The sequence below is a fragment of the Alnus glutinosa genome, chromosome 1 (genome assembly GCF_958979055.1).
Source record: "Alnus glutinosa chromosome 1, dhAlnGlut1.1, whole genome shotgun sequence".
NCBI lineage: Eukaryota > Viridiplantae > Streptophyta > Magnoliopsida > Fagales > Betulaceae > Alnus > Alnus glutinosa.
Window position 1 is genome coordinate 10,545,489 of NC_084886.1, and position 25,396 is coordinate 10,570,884.

A 25,396-nucleotide genomic window follows, 5' to 3' on the forward strand; every position below is an offset into this window, starting at 1 on the left:
TACGCTCCGGTTACCATCAGATTCGAGTACACGAAACGGATATCCCGAAAACAGCCTTTCGAACACATGATGGTCATTACGAGTTTTTGGTCATGCCCTTCGGTCTCACCAATGCACCATCCACCTTCCAACATCTGATGAACGAGGTATTTCGCCCTTTCTTGCGTAAATTCATTTTGGTTTTTCTGGATGATATACTAGTTTACAGCCTTACTTTGGAGGCCCATCTTCATCATCTCGAGACCACACTATTACAACTTCAGAAACATCAACTCTTCGTCAAACGATCCAAATGCTCGTTTGGGGTAGAATAGGTGGAGTACCTCGGCCATATTATCTCCAAAGAGGGAGTTGCTGCCGATCCCGCAAAAATCAGTAGTATGCTCGACTGGCCCATCCCAAAAACTATCACTGGATTGCGAGGTTTTCTCAGCCTCACAGGCTATTACCGGAAGTTCGTCCGAGATTATGGAAAAATTTGCAGGCCTCTCAACGCCTTACTAAAAAAGGGCAATTTTGTGTGGAACTTGGGTGCCGAAGAAGCTTTCAACACCCTCAAGGAGGCTATGACCACCACTCCCGTCCTTGCCCTACCGGATTTCTCCAAGCCGTTCATGATTCGAAAGTGATGCCTGTGGTAACGGCATTGGTGCGGTGCTGATGCAGTCCGACCGACCCATTGCTTTCACAAGCAAGGCCTTGGCACCTCGCCATCTCGGGCTCTCCACCTACGAGAAGGAAATGACGACCATCATCCATGCGGTCACTAAATGGCGTACTTATCTTATTGGCTGCCATTTCGTTATCAAGACTGATCACCAAAGTCTCAAGCATTTTTTGGATGCTCGTGCCTCTACCCCAGTGCAGCAAAAATGGCTCACAAAGCTCCTCGGGTATGACTACACCATCTCGTACAAAAGGGGGATCAAAAATCGGGTCGCGGATGCCTTATCCCGACAGCAGGAGGAAACGGCCTTTTTATCAGCCATCTCGTACGTACACTTGGACTGGCTGGACCGTATGAAGGCAAAATTGAAGCAAGATCCTTGGATACAAGCCAAGATCGGTAAGTTGCAGCATGACCACTTTTTGGCAAAACATTATTCGGTGCAGGATTGGTTGTTGTAGTATGATCACCGTCTTGTCATTAGCCCGGAGTCTCCTTGGCGGACTGTTATCCTCGATGAGCTACATGCTAGCCCCGTTGCGGGCCATTCCGGCTACTTAAAAACAGTGCAGCAAGTTAAGAAACTTTTTTACTGGCCCCATATGCGACCAGACATCCGCACATACATTGCGGGGTGTGAAGCATGCCAACGACACAAGTACGAGACCCTGTCCCCAGCCGGGCTGTTGCAGCCGCTACCCGTGCCGGATCACATCTTGTCGGAACTATCCATGGATTTCATTGATGCTCTTCCCAACTCCCGCGGTTATACCGTGATCATGGTGGTCCTTGATCGACTCTCTAAGGCAGCCCACTTCGTGGCCCTTAAGCACCCTTATACGGCGACATCCGTGGCACGAGCTTTCATGGATAACATCATCAAACTCCATGGACTTCCAAAATCAATCGTATCCGACCGTGACTGAATATTCACAAGTAAATTCTGGCAGGAACTCTTCCACTTGCAAGGTATTAAGCTGAAACTCAGTTCCGGTTACCACCCCCAAACCGATGGGCAAACGGAGGTAGTAAATCGTTGCCTTGAAACCTACTTGCGATACTTTGTTAGTATGCAGCCCAAGCAGTGGGTCCTGTGGCTGTCATGGGCAAAATATTGGTACAATACCTCCTATCACACGGCGACGAAGATGACAACATTTGAGGCTGTTTTCGGGCGACCTCCTCCGAACATGGTGGGCTATGAGGCCGGCACCACCACGGTGGCCCAAGTGGACGATGCCTTAACATTCTGGGACAGCATCCTTCGAGCTCTCAAGCAGCACCTCATCGAAGCTCAAAACAGCATGAAACAGCAAGCGGATCAACACCGAACATAACGAGAATTTGCCGAAGGTGACATGGTGTTCCTCCGCCTCCAGCCATATCGCCAAAGCTCAATCGCCACCTGCCGATCCATGAAGCTAGCCCCTCGGTTTTATGGCCATTTCCGCATCCTCAACTGCGTCGACATGGTTGCTTATCGCTTGGAACTTCCCGCAGGCTCGGCTGTCCACCCTGTGTTCCATGTTTCATGTCTCAAGAAAGTCATAGGTTGCACTAACGTTCCAGCTCAAGCCTTGCCCACCTTCGATGACCAGGGGACACTGCAGGTATCGCCCTATTGCATCCTCGACCGATGCCAAGTCCGCAAGCGTGTTTGTACTATCACTCAGATCCTAGTCCAATGGACCAGTTTACCCCCAGAAGATGCCACGTGGGAGGAGGCTCATTCCATCCAAGAAAGGTTTCCTAATTTTCAACCTTGAGGACAAGGTTGATTTTAAGAAGGCGGGAATGATAGGAACTATATTTGGCAAGTAACGGCTACTATCAATTAGGGTTCCAGATTATCAATTAGGGTTTCACCAAGGCAGGCGGCCGTCCAATAAGGGAAGTAGCAGCTGGCGCCAATCCTGTCCAGCCTCCAACGGCTACTTTCCCCTTCAACCTATTTTCAGTATGGCAAGACAATAAGTTTATTTCCTTTTCTTGTAATGTTATTTCCTGTCCTTGTTTACCCAAATAAGTTAGCCTATAAGTGTAACCTTAATCTACGAGTTGGATATCAAGGAATTATCAATAACAAGTCCCCTCTAAGTTCCCAACTTCGGGTTCTTATCAAAATGACAGCCAACCCATCCACATTACCCACTGGAACCAATAATAATAGAATATGGAGATAGCAAAGATGATTAGGGTTGGCCCCTCAAAAAACCAAAGTATCATCCGTGAACAACTAGTGTGAGATATTTGTGGTAGGAGGCCTAGATCCCATAGAGAAGCTTGAGAGAAGACCTCTATCAATTGTAGCGGTAATCATTTTGCTCAAAGCCTCCATGACTATTACAAATAGAAAAGGAGACAGAGGATCGCCCTGCCAATGTGGATGAGTTCCTATGGACAATGTGGATAACGTGGATGAGTTGGCTGACATCTTGGGTTGTGGGACTTCTTCTCTATTCATGAAGTATCTTGGTATTCTGCTAGGGGCTTCTTACAATGCAAAGTCTATTTGGAATGGCATTGTGGAAAAGATGGAGTGCCGGTTGGCCAGATGGAAAAGAATGTATTTGTCCAAGGGTGGCAGAGTAACCGTTATTAAGAGCACTCTTTCCAACCTACCTACGTACTTATTGTCCCTTTTCCCCATTCCTGCTAGTGTGGCTAATTGAATTGAGAAGCTCCAACGAGACTTTTTATGGGGAGGTATAGGTGAAGAATTTAAATACCATCTAGTTAGGTGGGCTAAAGTTTGCTCTTCAATCTCTAAGGGAGGGTTGGGTATCCGAAACTTGAGGGTGGTCAATCGCGCTCTGCTTGTAATTGGTTGTTGTGTTATGGAATTGAGAGAGATGCTTGGTGGAGAATTGTGGCGGACTCCAAATATGGCAGTTTATGGGGCGAGTGATGCTCCCTTGAGCCCGTAGTATCCTTTGGAGTGGGGTTGTGGAAGAATGTTAGAAAAGATTGGGAGACTTTTTCAGGCTGCACCAGATTCAAAGTGGGGGATGAGACCAAGGTTAGCTTTTGGCATGGCATGTGGTGTGGGGATATGACTTTCAAGGTAGCTTTCTCAGCTCTATTTGATATAGCCTCTGCGAAGGACACCTCTATTGCGAATAATTTGGAGTTTTTGGGCGGTTCCAACCAGTGGAACGTGAGTTCTGTTAAAGAGGTGCATGATTGGGAGGTGGATATTTTTGCTTCTTTCTTCGAAGTGCTGCATTCAGTTAAAGTAAGAAGAGGCATTGTAGACAAGCTTTGGTGGGTCCCTTCTAAAAAAGGTTTGTTTAAGGTCAAGTCTTTCTTCAACTCTTTGGCTTGCTATGAAGGCACTTGCTTTCCCTGGAAGAGCGTGTGACGGACTTAAGCTCCTTCAAGGGCAACCTTCTTTACGGGGTTGGCGGCTCTTGGAAAGATCCTCACCTTGGACACTCTCAAAAAGCGCCACATTATCGTGATAAACATATGTTGCATGTGTAAGAAGATTGAGGAGTCTGTGGACCATCTTTTTCTCCACTATGATGTGGCTTTTCTACTTTGTGGAATACTCTTTTCAGTCGCTTTGGGATGTCTTGGGTTATGCCTCGACGAGTTTTCAATCTTCTTGCTTGCTGGTGGCCTTCAGGTTATGCCTCCTTTTACCACACTTTGTATATTTAGACTACGGCTTAAGTGTCCCATTTTTTATTTAGCTTTAATGATTTTTTATCTCGATTTTTTAGTTAGGCATTTCCTTTTGTATACTCTCAGTATACTAAGGGGTGCCTTACACTTTTAATGAGATTGACTTATGACTTATCGAAAAAAGAAAGAAAAAGCCAATGTTGGTTTTGGGTATGAAGAAATATACTTCGAGGCACTACAACAACACGGTGAAAGCCAAGGAAAAAAAAAAAGAATTACAAAGTCAAGGCTATGACAAAATATGATGACCTGTGATTTGATAAATCTTATGGCCTGAGTTGTCTGAACTATTTGTTGTTAAACATTGTTGATATGAGTTATGCTTTGGGTATGAACTAATAAATCTGTGCTATATATAATGTCAAGAAACTCTACATTGTTTCAATCTTTACTTGAGATGAAATGGGCTGGCTCCATAGATGTAATTTTTTATTGTTCTTGGAAAATCTATTGTCTCCATTAACTTAATATAAGTCAAGTGTACTGCTGCTTTTGTAATAAGGATGTTGACATGACTTGGCATGCAACATGATTTTGTTAAATGCTTCGGCCCTATGCTTTTTGTGCTACTTCTAAGAGAAAGGATTAATTGAAAGTGTAATACTATCGAGCATTTCCGGAATGAGATAAAATCCATATTTTTGAGATCGTTGTGTGATAGTAGCACTGCTTATATCAGTACCCGTATCCCTTCTTTATTTCCTTGTTCTTTTGGAACTTCAGGTTGTAATTTTTGGGGAGATTGTAAGCTTCATGTGCGTTATAAGTTCTCTTGTTTCGAATAAAATATTGGTTTACTTATTAAAAGAAGAAAAATACAGCATGATTTTGGTAGCATATAGCCCTCAAATTATTGAATTTGTGAGCATGCCACGTTGAAACATGCATGTCTTGAGAGGCAGCAATTGGAAAAGTCACATTTTAAACATTTTTTTGCTAAGGGGCAGTTAGTTTGCTTTCTTGGCATTGATAAGATGATCTGTCAGTCAAATAGCTTTCATTTGCCAAAATAGATCAAAATACAGCTGATTTTACTGCAATTTGGTTGTTGTCTTGCTTTGGTTATGTTAGAACTGATTACATTGATATTGAAACTGCAACGAATGCATTAACTTGAGTTCTCTAATTTGTTTTTCTTTGTGTTAGCTACAAGAATTGTTGGAATACATGCCTGGACCTGACTTTCCAACTGGGGGATTAATTATGGGAAACATTGGGTAAGTGTAATTCTATATTTCTTCTATACGAACACAAGTTACACAAGTGACATGCATTCAGATAGAATGTCTCTCTGCTTGTCTTCTATACAAACTTTAGTGGGGATTCCTCTCTCTCTCTCTCTCTCTGTTGTTTTCCCCCCTGTTCTTTTCTAATCTTGTCCAATCCTGCAACATTAGTTTCCAGGATTTGTCTTATTTATTTTATATTTGAGTGATTTGAGAAGGACTGATGACTTACAATTGATGCTGTGTTCTGGTGTTGTGTATTCTCTTATATGCATCCATTCTATTGACTACGATAGTTACACTGTAATGTTTGTATTGGCAGGGTGGTCAGTGACACCTATATTTTGTTTTGCTAGTCTTCTAGAGTTGTATCAATTGTTTTTTTTTTTTTTTTTTTGTGAAATTGCTTAGCTTTCCATATGGCTTTATGCTTTTTTGAATGTATCCAATTATTTTTGGTGAATTATTTGTTATTTGTTATTTTTTTTTTCCCTTTTTGTCAAGCATCTTAGAGGCATACAGAACTGGGCGTGGACGTCTTATAGTAAGAGGGAAAACTGATGTTGAATTGCTTGATCCTAAAACAAAACGAACCGCTATTATCATAAAAGAGGTGATGATCTTGGTTTGCTTTATAGAATTTTGCATGAAGTATGCACACTCATTGTCATCTTGTCATTAAAAAGTTGAATTAGTTATTTCATTTTCTATTTTGAATGAAACAGGTCCCCTATCAGACCAACAAAGCTGCCCTTGTAGAGAAGATAGCTGAACTCGTGGAAAACAAGGTATTGTTTTTTTTTTTTTTTTTTTTGATAAGTATATTTCAAAAAGCCCCTCTCATAGTACACAAGATGTATACATGATATCCCTAATTCAAAGAGAAAGGAGGGCAAATTTCTAGAAAATCAAAATAAGAACACGCAGACACAGACTGTATCTTCACTCTCCACATAAACAAGGTTTGTATCACCAACTTTTTCAAGTTAATCAAACCAGACTCACAATCTTCAAAACTGCATGCATTCCGCTCCCCCCATATACACCACATTAAACAAAACAGAGCCATTCGCCAAATCGGCATCAACGTCCGGTTATCCTTTTGCCCCCTCCAACTCCCCAACATCTCTTTCATTGATCGCGGCATTACCCACACCATGGTAAGCAATAGAAAATGCAGTTAGGAAAACTACAATTTTTGTCTATCAAATGCAGCATGTGATTGATGAATTTTCATTTTTTTTTTCTTTATGAAAGGCAATTGGCAACCATTCTCTAGTTTTTAGACTATTTTTTTTTGGTTCCACATGGCTTTATTTGGAATTATGAATGTATGGTAATTTGTGTCTAGATGGGTGTGGAAGGTTAATCATTTCTTTGACATCTTCAGTTCGACTCAATTTTCCATTTCAAATATTATGTCTCCTCACTGTACTATTAGCTTACCTGACTACAACTTTTCATGTATCAGAATGATGTTTTCTGAGATAACAATGACTTGTTTAATTAGCCATTCATTTTTGTTTAGTTATGTTGTAGTTTGCATGAAAGGTTTAGAGAAAAGGCGGGCTCGTTGCTATTACGTAGCCTACCTCACACATCTTATTATATAGCTTTTGAGAAATATAACATTGACTGAAATAGCCTTGTGCTCTAAACCCTAACACTCTCTCTCAAGCTTGAGCATAAATATATCATACAAACCCAGCTTGGAAGAAACAAGCAAACAAAAAACACACTTGAAAAACATACTCTAATACTCCCCCTCAAGTTGAAAACAGCTTGGAGCACACAATGGAAAGACAGACTTAGTAAAAAACATGAAGAAAATGCGATAAGCCAAACATAAACAAGCTGAAATACCATAAAAAGAGAACACCGAATGATAATTCACCAAAAACTCGCCGGAAAACTGCAACAGGCGGTGGGATCTTGCTGCAAAACACCAAGGCTAATCGAATTTTGTTGGAAAACACCAATAACCAGTTGAAACCCATTGCAAAACAGCATAGCCGGTCAGATGTGGCCGCAAAACACCAAGAGTTGATTGGATCTCGCCCCAAAACACTTAGGCCTGTTGGATCTCATCAGAAAACTCTTAAGAACTGGTTGGAACCCACCAAAAAACACCAAGGCATGTTGGATCTCGACAACCAACTACGACGATCGTGATTCCAGTGATCAATACTGCAAACAACATACAACCAACATCGTTAGATTGATCATCAATATAATCGACCGTGGTCAACCAACAACAATGCCAGCTTGTAAATAGAGTTGGCAAAACGTGTTGACGTGTCAGGTTTGGGTATAACTGCTTGACCCGTCAACCCGATTAGGTTCAACCCGAACACGACTCGTTTAGCTAAACGGGTCAGCTGGTCAAGACGAGCACGACACATTATATAAACGGGTGACCCGGCCTGACTTGTTCAGCCAACAAGTTATGTTGACCCAACCCAACCCGTTTATTCAATCAATGCAAGCAACTAGATAAATAAGACTGAGACACGTCGACAATGAAATTTATAATAAACATTTGAAAGGAAAAAAAAGAAGCATAGAGTTCAGAAGCATCGCAACCTGTCGTCTAAAAACTGTCTCCGAGGATTTGAAAGAACCCCCCCCCCCCCCCCCCCCCCAACAGTGTAGGGAGTATACCTACTTGCCAATTCGGCTGGCCCAGTGTTTATTTTTGCTTATTTATTGCATTTTGGAATTGGCTATATTGTGGGCCTGCAATTTTATTGCATAATAATTTTAATTGGCTCCCAGTTGTAATTGGTTTTCTTTTGAATCAGAGTTTAGACGGCATTAGCGATATTCGGGATGAAAGTGATCGATCTGGAATGCGTATAGTCATCGAGGTTTGTAGAATGTGAAGTGCTGAGATTTTCTGAATATTGACTAGTTGTTGAGGACAATTATTTCAAACAACTCAGTTAGGATGGAAAGATCTATTAGTTAAAACATTCTACCTATTGGATCATGACTCATTAAATTTTGTTTTTCAGCTAAAAAGGGGATCAGAGCCATTGATTGTCCTTAATAATCTTTACCGTCTCACTGCTCTTCAGTCTAGTTTCAGCTGCAATATGGTAGGGTGAGTATTTTCTCCCCTCACTACAAAAGATCGGAATAAAACTTGATTTTATTTGTCCTTTGTAGACTTTACCTTGTATTCTTTTTTATTTCATTTAATGTTTTTCCTCTGAAGCATCCATAGCCGTTCTCTATCTCGGAATTTGAACTTGATATAGTTTGGGCCCTCAAAAATTCAATATATTGGCTGGAAATGAGTGCTTTCAATGGTTGTTATGACTTCAGAACCCAATATAACATAGACTAGGTTTTGTCTTGGTGTATTATATGTGTGTACTGAAAAGTGAAAGTATTTTTTTTTTTTTCATTGAATAAGAGACTTACAGGTACAAGATATATGATAGACAAACAACATTATTTATGAACAAGAGCTCCGTGTTGAAATTAAGCACAAAATGTGGCCATTTGGGTGTACAGTTAAGAATTCCATTTACTGCATCTGAAAATATTAAAGAAGAAATGCCACAGAAAATGTATGAATCGTGGACAGCCTTTAAGAAATTACGTGGGAATAAGGGCCAAAAGAACAGAGGTAGGAAATCAAAGAATTTGTTAGTAGGATATGGAAACAAATATCCGGACCCATTGCTATAGTATAACTGAAAAATTTGATAGAAATTCCACTATTTGATGTAAATCACTTATTTTGTTTGCCCTTTCGATCAACAGTGCTAACTTTTGTGATCTCTTGGATGTGATTTTGAGGGTCTTGGCTGTCCAATTGTTGTGATGTTAATTTTTCTTTGATCAAAAAGAGATGTCTGTCCTTGATATGTATTTCAGACATATCCAATATGTATCAAATGCAGGATACATCTATCACATTTTATTTTATTTACCTAAGATATTAATGGAGCACGAGGGTTTCATTGTCTTGGACATTAAGTTTAGGAGATTGCTTATACTTTTTTTTTGATAAGTAGGAGGTTGCTTATACTTAAGCATGCAGAAGTCACTGAACATCCATGAATGCAGAAAAGAAACAATAATTCTGACTTCTAGCTGAAAAATTATACCGAAAATGTTTGAAAGCTGGCAACTAAACAATGGAACCTCGTTATTGACTAAAATAGTAATATACTCAAAGAGCTGCTTATTAGGCAGCACAGTATCTAGCGAGTTCCAGGATTTTCAAAATATCTTGTTGTTTTTGGTTGGATATGCAATTCGTAGTACTTTTAGTTAATGGAATGATATATCCAATATTTAGAGTGGGAGATGTGTCTTCCTGGCAACTTTTTAAAAGTGTTGTCTGGATCCTGTTTAGGCCAGAGGCATTCGGTGCGTGTAGGATCCATCCAAATTGGCATCTGACTGGTGTCTTCCTGTTGCTTTGTTTCTGATATGCTTTGGGTAGTTGTTTGCAGTGAAGCAGTTTTCCTTAAATTCATGTTTTCCTAATCATGGTGTTCTCTTAGATAGTAATTTTGATGATTTAATATCTTAGGGTGAAAGATGGGCAATACGTGACCACTTTGTTTGTCATGCAAGTCCCTAGTTTAGGAGTCATATCCTTTTTATTTGTCATGCATCAGGCTAGCTTCCTCCTAGAGCAAGAAAAGGAAGTCTGGGATGATGAAAAAAGTGTAATATTTCTTTAATTATTTGAAATCTCTTGTGGAAGTGTTTGCAAAAATGTTTTTCAATTTTTTATGATGTATCTTTGGACTTCTGTTGCTAATGACTTCACAGTTTTCTTGCCTAGCGACGACGCGTTCGAGCGCGTCAAGCTAGGTTCCTTCTTCGTTCCTCGTCCCAGTCTCTCGGGTTTGCGCATCGTGCCTCTTGTGCTTTTGTGGGTGGTTCCTTTTTTCGGTAGGGTGCTTAGCTGGTGGGGTTCTGTTTTCTCCGGCAAGTATGCGTTTCCGGTCTGGGTTGGTTTTCTGAGCTTGGGTGTGCCGTAATGGAGAGGAGATTCCTTGTGGAGTCAAAATCCTTTGTCCTTTCGGTCTTGGAGGGGGCGTCGGTGGTGCGGGTGGAGGAGAAGCGTCAGGGCTTCCATGGAGCGGTCGTTCTAAGCTCCCAGTGTTCTGCATGGCTTGCTTCGACGATGGAAACACTTTTGGGCTTTCCTGGAGAACAAGAGTTTATCAAGTCTTACAGGGTAGGACCGAAGTTGTTGATTGCTCGGAGGGGTGGCAATAAAGACGGCCAGTTCTTAGAGGCGGCGGTGTTTGGGTTGGGAGGCCGGAGAGGGTTCGTTCTGATCCCGGAGGGTCGCAGAGGTTGGGGCTGGCGCAAGTTTTCCGGGGAGTTGAGTAAGATTTCTGCCTTTCTCTCTGCTGCGGTGGGTTGTGGGAGGTGGTCCTCGGTTGCGACGGACAGTCTGGGTGGGAAGAAGGAAGGGGAAACGCTGGGCTGTTCTGTCGATAGGTCGGGGCCTTCATATGCGACAGTGGTGAGTTCGGCTCCGGTGCCGGCAGCAAAGGTGACGCCTTTCCCCGTGAAGGTGACCCCTCCGGATGGTCCGTTGGATTTGGACAAACCTCTTTGTCCGATGGGTAAGCAGCTTCGTCATTCGAGTTTCTCTGCACGAGGTGGGGTTTTTCCAGATAGGGGTTTTTTTTTGAATTTGAACTTGCACATGTGGAGAAACTTGCTCGTTAGTTTATATTTGGCTTTGGGCCGGGTTTTTGGGAGAAGGCTGGGGCGGTCCTCTGGGTCTAGGAAGGGCCTTTTTCGCAAAGGCTTCCGTTTGGGTCGGTTCACTCTGAGACCAAGACCTAAACCTAAAGTTTTGCTGCAGCCGATAGGTTTGTTGGGTGCGACTTCGACGGCCGTTCGCGGGAGTTTTCTTCGGCCAGAGATATCGACGGCGGCAGTTTATGGGGTGGGTCAGGAGGTGCCAAGTTCTGGATGTGGGTCGTTTCCGGCGGTCGTTCCCGCCATGTCTCCCTCCCCTTTCGTTTCCCCCCCTTCGCCGGCTCTGGATTTGCTACCTCCGGCGTCCATGGACGTCGCACCGATTCCGGTTAGGTCTAAAGTGGATTCTGTTCACGCCTCTCTTCCATTCTCTTCAGTCGGGGCTGGTACTGGGATGGCCGATTTTCCTTCTCCATCAGGCGCGGTTGAGCTGGGAGAGAAGATCCGTTCTTTTCCTGTTTTGCAACCTTCCAAGCCTTTCCAGAGATACTACAGAAAGGCTAGAGATCTCAGGGTAGGCCATTCTGTGAAATGGAACGAGGTGTTGCTAGCTGACTCTTTGGAAGCTTCGAAGACGTCTGTATGGAAGGGTTCAGTTACAGAGCCTCCAGTGAAGAAATCTGCGGGTTCAGAGAAGAAAAGCTTCCTTCGGAAGGGGTTTCTCAACCCTCCGTCTCGGGTGGTCAAGGATGTTGGAGTGGGAAGTCTTCCCTCCCCCCCAAGCTGTCCTCCACCCGTAGAGGGCAATGGATTTTCTCCTTCTCGGAATTGGCCTGTTGGGTTTGATCTAAATGGGGAGCTTGCTGTTTGGGAGAAGGACGATGATTTTTGGGAGGGGCTACCATTGGACTGGGAGATGGATGGTGTTCAAGATGAGGAGTCTTTGGCTATTTTGGATGCCTTGGAAGAAGATATCCATCGGGACAAAATGATTGCTCGCCAAAAGACAAAAGGCAAGAGGGAGCTTCTGAATTTGAAGAGCTCTATCAATTATGGCGATGCTAACACTTCCTCCAAGCGTGGGAAAGGAAAAGCTCTCATGATGTAGAGAGTTTTAGTTTGGGGGCTTTTGGGGTAGGTTTGGGTGCTTGGTAGGGGTTGTTTTTGTATTTGGGGAGCTTCTTTTGTTTGTTGGGTGATTGTTGGGTGTGTGGGTTGCTTCTTTTGTTTCTTGGGTGTATGTTGGGGGCTTACCTTTGGGTTTTTGGGGCCTCTCTTTGTATTTGGGTTTTCCTTTGTTTTTGTGGGCTAGCTGAGCTGTTCCTCTGTATACTTCCTGTGTACTTAGGGCGCTTTACGCTTTTTTAATAAAATCTTCTTACTTATCAAAAAAAAAAAGTTTTCCTGTTGCTTTTTGCGTGGTGTTTGTGCGCGTGCACCTGTCTGTGGAAAAGCAAATAAACTTGTAGTATGAACTATGGTTGCGAGAGATGTAGATATTTCACCCTTCTCAAGATGGTTATGTGCCAAGTGCATATGTTTTAACTCCTCCTTTTTTAAATTTTTTTTTTTTTATAATAGATTTGAACAATTCATTTGATTGCCTTGCAGTTTCTTATGTGTGCAATTGTTGATCTTTACAAACTTGCACCATATATATCTACATAACAGTTGAGGGGGAAAATAAATTTATGCTGCATCTAGTGTTGACATTTGTTTAAAAGAAGATGGTCCAAAATAAGCTAATGCAAGTTGAGAAAAACCAATTGTTGCCAACAAGAGGCCTGCGATAAGAGGCCTTGAAAAATATAAAAGAAGATGGACCCTAACGAGTGTTTTAAACCACAGAAAGATTGTTCTCTTTGCACATGTTTCTTGAATTGCTGCATACTATTTTTTTCTGTAATTTATTTGTACTGATGTCTGTTTATCGTGCGTTTGTGCTCAAATGATATGTCATAATACATTGTTTGGATTTGCATTATGTTTAACTGCTTCACAGAATTCTTGATGGACAACCGAAGCTGATGGGTCTGAAGGAACTACTGCAGGCATTCTTAGATTTTAGATGCTCTGTTGTCGAGAGACGTGCTAGGTTTAAGCTTTCACAAGCACAGGAAAGAAGACATGTAGTCGAGGTATGCTGGACTTTTCTTACAACATGGTTGCTTAAATTATCTTGCGAAGAACAGTTATGGCTTGTCTGTGTGCAAGCTGTCCATGCCTGCTTGTGTGCATGCATGTGTGTTTTTGCCTTAAAAGGAATGAGAGCATGAGATGGTTTATTCATATTTGTTTTAGACTGCATTTGAAATGAATCTACCTCTTTGTTATGTATATGTTGTGATTCTCATTTACTTTATTGGTGCTATTTACTGGCTCCATTTACCAAGTAATTTTTGTGTGTGTGTGTATGTGTATATATATCAGCGTGCCTTAAAACAGTTGAGAACTTGAGATGATTTCATTATTTTTCACGTTGCATATTAATGATCCGATCCATTCATTATGTATATCTTACAAACCTCTAGGTTTGTTAATAAATTTGTTTCATTTCTTGGTACCAGTCTACCCAAATTATATGGTCCTTCAAATTTGAAGTATCTGAAATTGATTGGCTTGGACAAATATTTTTGTTTTTCTGGGCAGCTGGGAACACAAAATTACTTTATAGGTAATGAATGTGTCTTTCATCAATTGTTTCAGTTATTAAGATTTTTTTTTTGTGTGTTTATACTTAGGGTATCGTCGTGGCGCTTGATAATTTGGATGAAGTAATTCATATAATAAGGAAAGCTTCGAGCAATGCAATTGCATCGGCTGGTTTAAGAAATGGTGAGTTTAGTTTCTCTTTTTCCTCGTTCTTCATCTTGCCCCTCTGATTTTATCTTTTATCTTTTCTTTTTACCCTGTTTTGGTGAGTGCAAGTTAATTATAATTAATATCCGTTTATGCCTCATTAAGTAATCAATGTCGTCTCCAGACTTCCATTTGCTGATTTACTATATAATTGAAAAGACAGAAAAAGAGAGTCTAGGATAATTTTGCATTCTTAACTAGAATGTCTTTTTCTTGTCTGTTCTTCCCCCCCCATTTCTTGTTATAGTCCATGTAGTCAAAGGTTTAGCTGGGCTCTTCCTTAAGTGCTTGGTGGAGGCAACACATAATAAAAGCAAGCAGCCAATTAAATAATAAAAAATCTGTGCCCAATTTAGGCAACTCCTTACTCATATAGTACATATAAATGTGGGGACTCCTTGCAACAAATTGCGAAGGACTGCAATGCCTTTAATGAGGAATTAAAGTTTTGAGTAAGGGTATTATTGTTATTTAAAACAAGGATTGGGACTATGCTACCTGTTTATTTGAGCTACTAAAGAATATTTAATAATCTATTCACAATTAAGTATTAAAACTTCCTTATTGTCAATAAATAGCGTATTAGCTTTTTAGTAATGTTAGAAATTATATTTTATCCCATAAATATCTAAGGGTGAAAACCCGGTTACGGTTACCAGTTATTGGCTAAAACCAATAATCGTAACCGGGGTAGCTGGTTGGCCAAAATTGCCAACTGGCTTCGATAACTGGGTAGCCGGTTAACCGGTTATTTAATAACTGGCAGTTACCAGTTGGTACCCAATTATCTCGACCGGCAATTGAAATTTTAAAAAATTGGGTCTTTTGGGCTTATTCTGGGTAAGGCTAAGGAACTACCATATATTATATTTGTCATTCCAAGCTATAAGCGAATTTGTTCTAAATCATCGTTAAATTCCAGAATGAAGGGCCACGATGAGGTTTATTTCTCATTGTTACCCAAAACTTGAAAACGAGCAGGTCTACGTGGTGACAAAAGCAACAGGGGAATAGTGGCTTCCTGGATTGACGTTGAGGATTACCATCCAGTCTAAGCAAGAAAAGAATAAATAAACAAGGAAAAAATTATAACAGTTATTTTAGGTGCAAAGCTAGCAAATTTCTTACATGGTTATGCACAAGGCAGGTAAACTTTGATTTCACATCTTTCAAAGGAATTCTAAACATCAATCATATATATATATATATATGTACATATATATAAAATAGGAATGTTTGCCTTTGGGGGTTTTGCGGTGTTAGGCTTCGGGTGTTTGGTTTAGTTCTCTGCTGGCTTATTTGGGATTTTTTTTTCTTTTTGGGATGTTTGGGTGTTCCTTTTGGGTTTTGGGATTTTGATCCTTGTGGGTTTTGTTGTTTTATTTTTGTGGGTTGGCTTTGGTTGTTTCTATGTATACTTCATGTGTACTTAGAGGCGCCTTTACGCTTTTTTAATAAAAATTTTCTTATTTATTAAATATATATATATATATATATATATATATATATATATATATATAAAATTGAACCCAATAACCCTTGCTGTATAATATATTCACCGTGCTCATCTCAGTGAGCTTTGACTGATATATATATAGCATTTACAATATATAAGATGAGCTAAAACTCTACCTTTCTATGTCTTCATATTGAAGTATAACTCTTCCTCATCTATACATTGATTTTGAGTTAGAGTACAATGTATTCCTATCACTATCTCTTCATGCTCTTATCTCTTTATCACTAGACTCTTATCTCTTTATCACTAGACTCACGTATAGGATGAGAGGTGTCTTGAGTGATTGAGTCTTCTGATGATAAGTCATGTGCATTAATACCCTCCTGCAAGGTCAACGGGGGAGATCGGCTTGCTCTGGTCTTTACCATTGATGTCGTTGCTATGGATGGTTGTCGTTCGATGTGCGTGGCTGAATGGTTCTTTCGCATCTTGGGTTGTAGATCTAGGGTTTTGGGTCCTCCTCGTGCACGTGCCTCTCTGGGGGTCTCACTGTCATGTTTCGGCTTTTCCCCACTATCAGCGTAGCTGTGGGTGGCTGTCATGTTCCGGTTCGGCGCTCGTGGACGAGAGAGTTTTAGAAGTTTGGGAGTTAGATCTACAATGCTTGGGTCCTTTTCACCGCACACGCGCCCCTCTGTGGGATTCTTCGGCTGATTCCGCGTCTTCTGGTTGCTTCTCCGGCATTTTCTGCGACGCTCCGGCGCATGTGGCGTCACTCGCCACCGCCTGTTTTTTGTTTTTTTCCCATGTAGCTTTGTCTTTTCATTTGTATTTCAAGTTTGCTTTGTATTTTGGGTTTGCTTTGTATTTTGGGCTTGATTTTCATTTGCATTTTGTGTTGTGGGTGTTTTTTTGGGAGGGTTGTTCGGGTTTTCTTGTGGGTTTTGGGGAGCTTGTTAGGTTGGGATGCTTTCGGGGTAGGTTTGGGTGTTGATGGAGGCTTCTTCGATTTTTTGGGCTCTGGGTGTTTTGGGTGCTCCTTCTGGGTTTCAGGTTTTAGGGTTGATCCTTTTGGGTTTGTTTGGGTTTTTCCTTTCATGGGCTGGCTTTGGTTGTTCTTGTGTATACTCCTGGTGTACTTAAAGGCGCCTTATGCTTTTTAATAAATTTTCTTACTTATAAAAAAAAAAGCTTGAAACATAACCTTTGAAACCAAGTGGAGACAAGAGGTTTAGTTAGAACATCTGCTAATTGGTCCGAGCTAGGAATGAATAGAATTTTCAATGATTTATCAGCAACGTGATCTCTAACGAAGTGGAAGTCGATTTCCACATGTTTTGTGCGTGCATTAAATACATGATTTACTAACATGTATGTAGCCCCAATGTTGCCACACCATAGTTTAGGCGAAGAAGGGAGAGAGATACCGAGTTCATGAAGAAGAGTTTGAATTCAAAGGAGTTCAGCAGTGGTGTTGGCAACCGCTTTATATTCTGCTTTTGTAGAGGAGCATGAGATGGTGAGTTGCTTCTTAGAGCTCCATGAAATCAAGTTCAAGCCAAGTAAGACAGAATAGGCTCTTGTGGAGCGTCTTACATCTGGGCAGCCTGCCCAATCTGCGTCCGAGTAGGCTTGGAGGCTAGTGGATTGCGTTCAATAAATGAGCAGCCCGTGAGACACAATGTGCTTTAGGTTGCGAAGAATCATTTTTACAGCTTGCTGGTGTAGTTTAGTTGGTCTATGCATGAATTGGCACACGTGGTTAATAGCAAAACCCAAGTTTGGGCGTGTCAATGCAAGGTATTGTAAGGATCCAACAGTACTTAGTTATAATCCTTAGTTAATTCAACCTGGATATGGAATTAAGAGTCCATTATGACTTGTTGACCACACCAATTACATTCAATGTTTTCAAAATAGGGAATGATGGATTGATTACTATATCGGACTTAAATCCTTTGAAGATATTGAGACTTCAGTGACAGAGTTACAGAAGATTGTGATCAAAACTTTATATACTTGGATGTCTGCCCATCATAGTTTGCTTGTTTTTAGTTTTGCAGATTTTTTGAATTTTTGTTTATCTTATTCTTCAAACTAGGGGTTCTCTTGTACAGTCCATGTAAATTAGGGTTGCGCTCTGTTGCGCTTATATAATGATAATGAAATCATTTATAAAAAAAAAAAAGAAGGTTTGGCTATGGGACTTAAATCACATGCTTTCTAAACACCCTATTACAGTATCCCATGGTTGGGAACTGAACCTCGAAGTAATATACTGCACTTTTAGATTTACAAATACTTCGTCATTTATGCCTATTCACCGTTTTAATTAGTATATTACATTGCAACATTACAATCCTTGAGATCTGCTGCCTTCCTCGAGCCTCAAAAATTTCACTTCTCTTTGACTTTTTGACTACCTCGAGCTTCCTCACATATCATTCGAAGCTACTTTACGCCATTCCTCACCTTATCAGAAACTTCAAAATGTGTAGAGCTACCTCGCATCTCTTATCTTCCTAGAGAGAGAGGTGGTGGTGATTGACGGATCAACAGTGACTCGTGAGAGACTTCGTGAGTGATAAGGCGCAGTTCAAGAAGAGCGTGGACAAGCTGTTCGAGGTCCTGGGCCTGAACAAGGATGAGGTTCTCTCTTGTATACATCTTGTGTACCTGGGTTGTGCTCCTTGTGCTTTTTAATAAATTTTCTTTACTTTTAAAAAGAATTTTTGGTAGATTTTTCTTTTAATGTTCCCATAGGGTATTCTATACGTTTATAAGTTGTAGTCACCAAGCAAATTAGCTTTGGAGTTTTAATGGGGAGACTCTTATTAACAGTACGCTCTCCAACATTCCCACTTATTACTTATCTTTGTTTCCTATTCCAGTGAAGGTGGCTAATTGTCTTGATAAAATTCAAAAGGATTTTCTTTGGGGAGGCATTGGTGACGAGAAAAAATTCCATCTAGTGAATTGGAACAAGATTTGTACACCTTTGTATGCAGGTGGGTTGGGAGTTCACAATCTCATCCAGTTTAATCGAGCGCTCTTGGGTAAATGGTTATGGAGATATGGTAGGGAGAGAGAGGCTTTATGGCGTTTGGTGATTGATGCCAAATTTCAGAGTCTAAAGGGTGGGTGGTGCTCGAAAGAGGTTTTGGGTTCTTTTGGAGTGGGTGTATGGAAACATATAAGGAGGGGGTGGGAGAAATTCCGCAATTTTGTTCGTTTTGAAGTGGGGAGTGGATCTAATTTTAGTTTTTGGCAAGACTGGTGGTGTGGGGATAGTTCCTTGAAGCAATGCTTTCCAGCTCTTTTTTGTATAGTAAGGAACAAAGACGCGTTGGTGGCGGATAATTTGGTGGTCCATAATGGTGTAATTCAGTGGAATGTTCTTTTCACGCGACAAATCCAGGATTGGGAGATGGATATGGTCCTTTCTTTCTTCGACCGATTATATTCCACTTCGACTCGTCATGGAGAGGGTGACAGATTAGTGTGGAATCCCTCTAAAAAAGGTTTATTTGAGGTGAGATCCTTCTACGAAGAGCTCATTAGGAAAGATGGCCCATCTCTTCCATTTTTTCCTTGGAAGAATATTTGGCGTGTTAAGGCTCCAACAAGGGTGGCTTTCTTCGTATGGTCAGCAGCTTTGGGAAAAATATTGATGCATGATAACTTGCGCAAGAGAAATGTAATAGTAATGGAGTGGTGTTGTTTATGCAAGAAGAGTGGGGAGTCTATTGATCACTTGTTGCTTCACTGCGAGGTCGCCCGGGCTCTTTGGAGCTACATTCTTATTTTATTTGGGGTTGAGTGGGTTATGCCACGAACGGTGTTGGAGTTATTGAATAGTTGGGTGGCGGCAATTGGCGGTTAGCTCCTCTATGCTTGCTGTGGTGTATTTGGAGGGAGCGGAATGCTCGTCTGTTTGAAGATGTAGAGACACCTATGGTGGAGCTACGGAAGCGATTGTTCAATACTTTATATTTTTGGATAGCGCCACATCATAGTTTGAGTGTCTTTACTTTTGTAGATTTTTTAAATTTATTTTCTGTTCGACCCTTTTAGGAACTCTTGTATATTTCCCGTGTATAAGGGTTGCGCCCCTTTGCGCTTTTCAATAAATTGTTATTACTTATCAAAAAATAAAAATAAAAAAATGGGGAGACTTTCCGAGGTTTGCCTTTTAAGCCACGAAGAGATTCAAGAAAAACTTAGTGCTTCCTACCAATTTCATAGATCATCTTCTGGTGGAGTTCATGAGTGGACAATGAAAGTCATATCAATGGTGATTTGTGGGTGGCCTTTTTTTAATGGTCGACGGTTTTAGGAAAAATATATATTTTGTTGATAAGTAAACAGAGAAATTTTATAAAAGATGTAGGTGCCACTGAGCATACAAGGAGTATACGAAAGGACGCAAAAATAGAAAAGTCTAAAAAGTCAAGAAACAAGAAATAAAACACCCACAAAGACCCAACCACAGCAGAAAACCCAAAGCTCCCCAACAAAAACTCAAAAACCCTCTGTAACATTACATCACAGCAAGAGCCCTCTTGCTTTTGTCCCGAGTAAAACCAAGACTCCTAGCATCATAATTGATATCGCACTCAAGGAAAGAGAAATGGATAATTTAAGAAAGAGAAATGTTATGGTGGTAGAGTGGTGCTTCATGTACAAGAAAAGTGGGGAATCAATCGATCACCTTATAATTCATTGTGAAGTAGCAAAAGAGTTATGACGCTTTATTCTTATCTGTTTGGCGTGAATTGGGTTATGCCTAGAAGTGTTAGGGATTTGATGATGCGTTCAGGAGGTCAAGTCGGGCGTGGTATTGGTATGGAAGTTTGGAGGTTGGCTTCGTTGTGTGTGATGTGGTGTATTTGGAAAGAGCGTTATACTCGGAGCGTTGAAGATGTGGATTTATCAGTGATAGAGTTGCGAAGGATTATGTTCATCACGGTTTTTTTGAACCTGTTTCGTCTTTTTCTTATGATTGGGGTTTTCTCTTGTATACTTCATGTGTACTAAGATTGCAGCCCTCTGTGCTTTTAAATTAAATTAGTTTACTTGTTAAAAAAAAGAGGAGATTTGAATGCTAAAATGATGATAACTAATAAAACTTTGGTTGCTAATGTTGAAAATAACTTGTGAACCTACAAAAAGTTCTGTTGCAAGCTTCCAAGCATCAAGCTTATGCATGTTAGCTTGATTTACCTGTCAGATGTATTATTTAGCAGATACTATCTTTAAGTTTATCTTTCGTACTATTTTTTTTTTCCCTCCTATTCGCTCAGATTCTATCCTTTACATGGTGCAGAGTATAATCTATCAGAGAAACAAGCTGAAGCTATTCTGGACATTAGCCTAAGAAGAGTCACCCTTCTTGAGGTGCGTGGTGGTTCTGCCAGTTATTAATTGATTTCCTTTTTTGCTAGAGTTTTATCAAATTGTTATGATTGGACAGCTGCTGCTTCTTTTTCCTATAAATTGCTATGGTTCTGGAACTTCTAAATTTTAGAAGTTACTATTTTTCTTTTTTCTTTGGGTGTACCTCTTTTATACAATCCATATACTAGGTTGCACCCCTTTAGTGGTTTTTTCTAATATAATCTAATTACTTTTTTGCTGAATGTGATTTCTTAGGTTGTTTAATATTATGGTTATTATAATTACAGTGGTCTTTTGCTCTAATTATTACATAAAATCATTACAGATATTTTATTCTCCTTATTGCGCAGAGAAAAAAGTTTGTTGATGAAAGTAATTTCTTGATGGACCGAATATCTGAATTAGAGCAACTTTTATCAAACAAGAAGCACATATTACAGGTAGACAATTTCTTATCATTATTTTGATACCATGTGCTTTGATTAGACACCGTCTAGATTTTCGATGGCTTTTAGTTTTCGTGGTTATAAGTCTGTAGAAATAGATTCTTTGATTTGTGTGTGTCATCTGCTTCTGGGTATCTAGTTTCTGCCTACTGTTATATTGTTATCATGTTTATTTTCCTTCTTTCGATTTGGCAAGGAAAATGTCTTTCTAACAAAGAGCATGCACAATGTCTTTATTTTCCTGCTCTAATTGCTGTTTACGTTATTTATCGATCTCTCTCTCTCTGCTGTTTTTCGTCTGTCCAAGCTCTTTGTTTTTCTGCTTGCTTTTATGAATTTTGGCTAGTATTCTATTGAAAATTCATTGGGGTCTGTGTTGACTAAAAGCACTTTTTACTTATTTAAGCAAGTCTTGGATTAGCAGCTTGAACTACAAGTTACATGGAACTGAGCAGATATTGGTTCCATATATTAATTTAGAACGGGATGGTGGTGGTCTGGTTGTGCTTTGCACTGTCCGTCCCCACAGTGACTGTTGTGGATGGGCTAGTGATCGCGGTTTTGGTCTCAGTATGGGTCTGCAATGATTGTCAACTGTTTTAGATTATTTATTTACTTTTTTATCTGGATTATCTTTCAATTTTCTACTTTTATGGACATAATTTTCTTGAATGTTCATTTCTGAATTAGCTTATTTTGGAGCCTGATCTGTCCCACTCTTATAGAGATAACTTGGCATGCTTTCTGAGTTTGGTTGAGTTGGGTTTTGAGTGATTCCCCTCCCAACCATATTTGTTACTTATCCGGATCAATTCACTGTAAAAAGTCACAGCCAAGTTTACTTCAGTACTCTTTTTCCCATTTTGCTCTATCCAAGGTAAAGTTGGCCATGATGTTTTCTGTGCTTGAGGTTAGATGCATGTATTCTCTTAAAATATTGGTCATCAAATTTGTTAAAGCTCTGACCTGCATTGCTTTTGGAATCTTTTTTGTACATGTCTTCAACTTCAGTCAATTACCATGCTCTTCTTAGAAATCTTCTTATTCACTTCTTCCTTGCTGCTACCACCTATCCCAACATTATCTATTTGCTTACAGTCATTTCCTTGATACGTTTTTTGGTTGTACATTATTTTGTGCCATTTGGTAAGACTGAATTCATATTGGTCACAAATTTTTTCTTCAAAATTTATTATTGTTGTCGACTAGACGATATTCTAACAACATTTCTCTATTCAAGTAATTTTTTTGTTAACCATTGAATTTTGATACTTCACTGTCTGGCTATAAGCATATTCCTTGTAGTCATACTCTCTCATTCTCTTTATCTCTCCCTCACACTCTCAACTTAACTCAACTCAACTAGGCCTTAATCTAAATTAAATTGCGGTCAGTGCTATTGATCCTCATCATCTAATTGGGGTTGGCATATGTATTCTTTTCCATTTTCTCATTCTCTTTATCTCCCCCTCACACTCAACTTAACTCAACTCAACTAGGCCTTAATCTAATTTATATTGGGGTCAGTGCTATTGATCCTCATCATCTAATTGGGGTTGGCGTATGCATTCTTTTCCATTATTCTATCCTATTTAAATCATACTTTATGTTGCCTTCTCATATAAGATATTCTTTACCTCTTTTGTATAAATCTGAAGACCGAAGAGAAATGAAAACTATTGTAAAGTATACAGAAGCAGTCTTTGACTTTTAACATGGGACAAATATTCTGAGATATCCAGTTAAGGAAATGTGGACTATTATTCTGGGAAAAAGAGGAATTAATTTGTTTTGTAGCATTACTATATAGTTTTAACTTGGAATCTGTTCAGCCCTGTTTAGTCAAACAAGGAAACAAGGTTGCCAGATCTCTCTTTGGCGTTTGCCAATTTGTTCATCAATATGTTATGCATTTTTTTTAAAAAAAAACATGGCGTCTCTCTTTATCTAAATTATTTTGATTTTAATTTTCAATCCCTCCCCCTCGCCCTGCCCTTTCTTTCTTTTGTTTTATTTATGATTAGCTAGGAAGTGGTGGTTATAATCTAGTGTTATGTGGTCTCTTTAAATTGTATGAAGGACCCATGTGAGACACAAGTTGTTGGTATTATGGTATAGATATGTAAGGCGTCAGTCATGCCAATTTGAGAGATATACTAATAGTGCAAACACAGCAGAACATATCTCGTAGTTCAACCCAAGTAACCTCGTTACTTTCAACTCTTTCTCTGTTGCATAGATATTACTAAATGGTTAAAAGTACATATTTGGTGAACGCTATGCCATTGACAGTTTTCATACATGCTTGATTGGTGTGGAACAAAAATTGGAAACTTGAAATTCAACAACTGTGTCTAGAAAGACTTGGGTGGTAGTGTAATATTATAAATAAATAATACCAAAGAAATAAAGATTTTTCCGACGTCTATACATATTCTTGTCTACAACTTATATTTGAGTTGATGATATGTGGTACTCCTGTTTTTCTTTTTTCTCGGGTACATCAGAGCATTCAATTCAAAATCCAAAGGTTAAATTTCAAAGTGACTAACAATGGATGTGCATACCATGCTAACTAATTGCCAATGAAGTTAAAGAGCTAAAGAGACCCTTGAGTGAAGAGATCAGGAGCCTAAGAAACAAAGAGTTAATTCTGAGCAAGCATGCCCATCCCATAGAACTGAATATTCTTTCCCCCCCTCTTCTTCCCTAACAGCTTGGTGATGTTTCTACTTTTGTATTAGTGTTATTTGGATATTCTTGAGTGAAATGTTACAATTGCTTAATCTCAGGTAATAGAGCAAGAAGCAAATGAACTGAAAAACAAGTTTTCTAGTGCGAGGCGTTCGATGTTGGAGGATACTGATAGTGGCCAACTTGAGGACATAGATGTTATTCCGAATGAAGAAATGCTTTTGGTACATAAGAAAATTATTCTCATGAAGGCAAATTTTTGTTTTTTGAAAGTCATTCATGTCTCATTTTATCATATATTTTTCAGGTGCTTAGTGAGAAAGGTTATGTTAAGCGGATGAAACCGAATACCTTTAATCTTCAGAATCGTGGGACAATTGGTAAATCCATTGGAAAGCTAAGAGTAAATGATGCAATGTCAGACTTTATTGTTTGTCATGCACATGACCATATCCTGTATTTCAGGTACTTGCAATTTTTGATAAGCAATTCAATATCATTAAATAAGCATAGTAGGGTGCAATCCTAATACACAGGAAGTATACAAGATAACCCCCTAATCAGAAGAAAAAGATGAACAAAAGTTCAAAAAATCTGCAAAACTAGAAACAAGAAAGCTATGATGTGCTAATATCCAAGTATATAAAGTGTTGAACATGATCCTTCACAGCTCTAGCACTAAGTCTCAATATCTTCAAAGCTCCGAGCATTCCGCTCTCTCCAAAGGCACCACATTAAAAACATTGGAGCCAAATTATCCATCATCAATATTCATCTTGCTCAAATTATCCAACGTCAATATTTTCCCTAAATACGCCACCCTCAAGGGATCCTTGACTTTCCCAATACTCTTACAAGGAAAACAGGATCCATTTGGACTTATTAACACTTGATGAAACGGCTTCACTTCAAAGTTGCTCCTCTTGGAAGGACTCCAACCTATTCTATCCACATCTCCTTGTCTTACTCTAAAAAAATACAACACTTCAAAGAAAGTAAGACCACCTCCGACTCCCACTACTGAATCGGTCTAGTAAAAATTCCCATCTCAAAATTGTGTTTCTTTCACTTTTAATTACACGAGTTTTCCTATAGCATTTGAGATAAGACGATCATTCAGTAGGCAATATCTAAAGCTGTATGACAAAGTAGTGCTAGTCTTGATATTAGAATTACTCAGGGGTTCTTGAGTCATAGAAGAAATGTTCCTTCTATATCATTGTAGTCTGCATGAAGAGATAATTCACCTAAGAAGAAGTTGAGAGACCCACACCCT

The 25,396-nt window shown here is 39.7% G+C and overlaps 1 protein-coding gene across 1 annotated transcript in view; it reads left to right on the top strand.

The window, feature by feature from the left end:
• The window catches only part of LOC133871955 (DNA gyrase subunit A, chloroplastic/mitochondrial), a 57,351-nt gene that overhangs the window by 25,969 nt on the left and 5,986 nt on the right, over positions 1 to 25,396 (top strand). Inside the window, exons 8-18 of the mRNA XM_062309438.1 lie at positions 5,501 to 5,571; positions 6,085 to 6,193; positions 6,306 to 6,368; positions 8,382 to 8,447; positions 8,595 to 8,683; positions 13,268 to 13,403; positions 14,007 to 14,100; positions 20,910 to 20,980; positions 21,331 to 21,420; positions 24,219 to 24,344; positions 24,428 to 24,585. Coding sequence (XP_062165422.1) covers positions 5,501 to 5,571; positions 6,085 to 6,193; positions 6,306 to 6,368; positions 8,382 to 8,447; positions 8,595 to 8,683; positions 13,268 to 13,403; positions 14,007 to 14,100; positions 20,910 to 20,980; positions 21,331 to 21,420; positions 24,219 to 24,344; positions 24,428 to 24,585 — 1,073 coding nt within the window. The remainder of the gene's footprint in view (positions 1 to 5,500; positions 5,572 to 6,084; positions 6,194 to 6,305; positions 6,369 to 8,381; positions 8,448 to 8,594; positions 8,684 to 13,267; positions 13,404 to 14,006; positions 14,101 to 20,909; positions 20,981 to 21,330; positions 21,421 to 24,218; positions 24,345 to 24,427; positions 24,586 to 25,396) is intronic.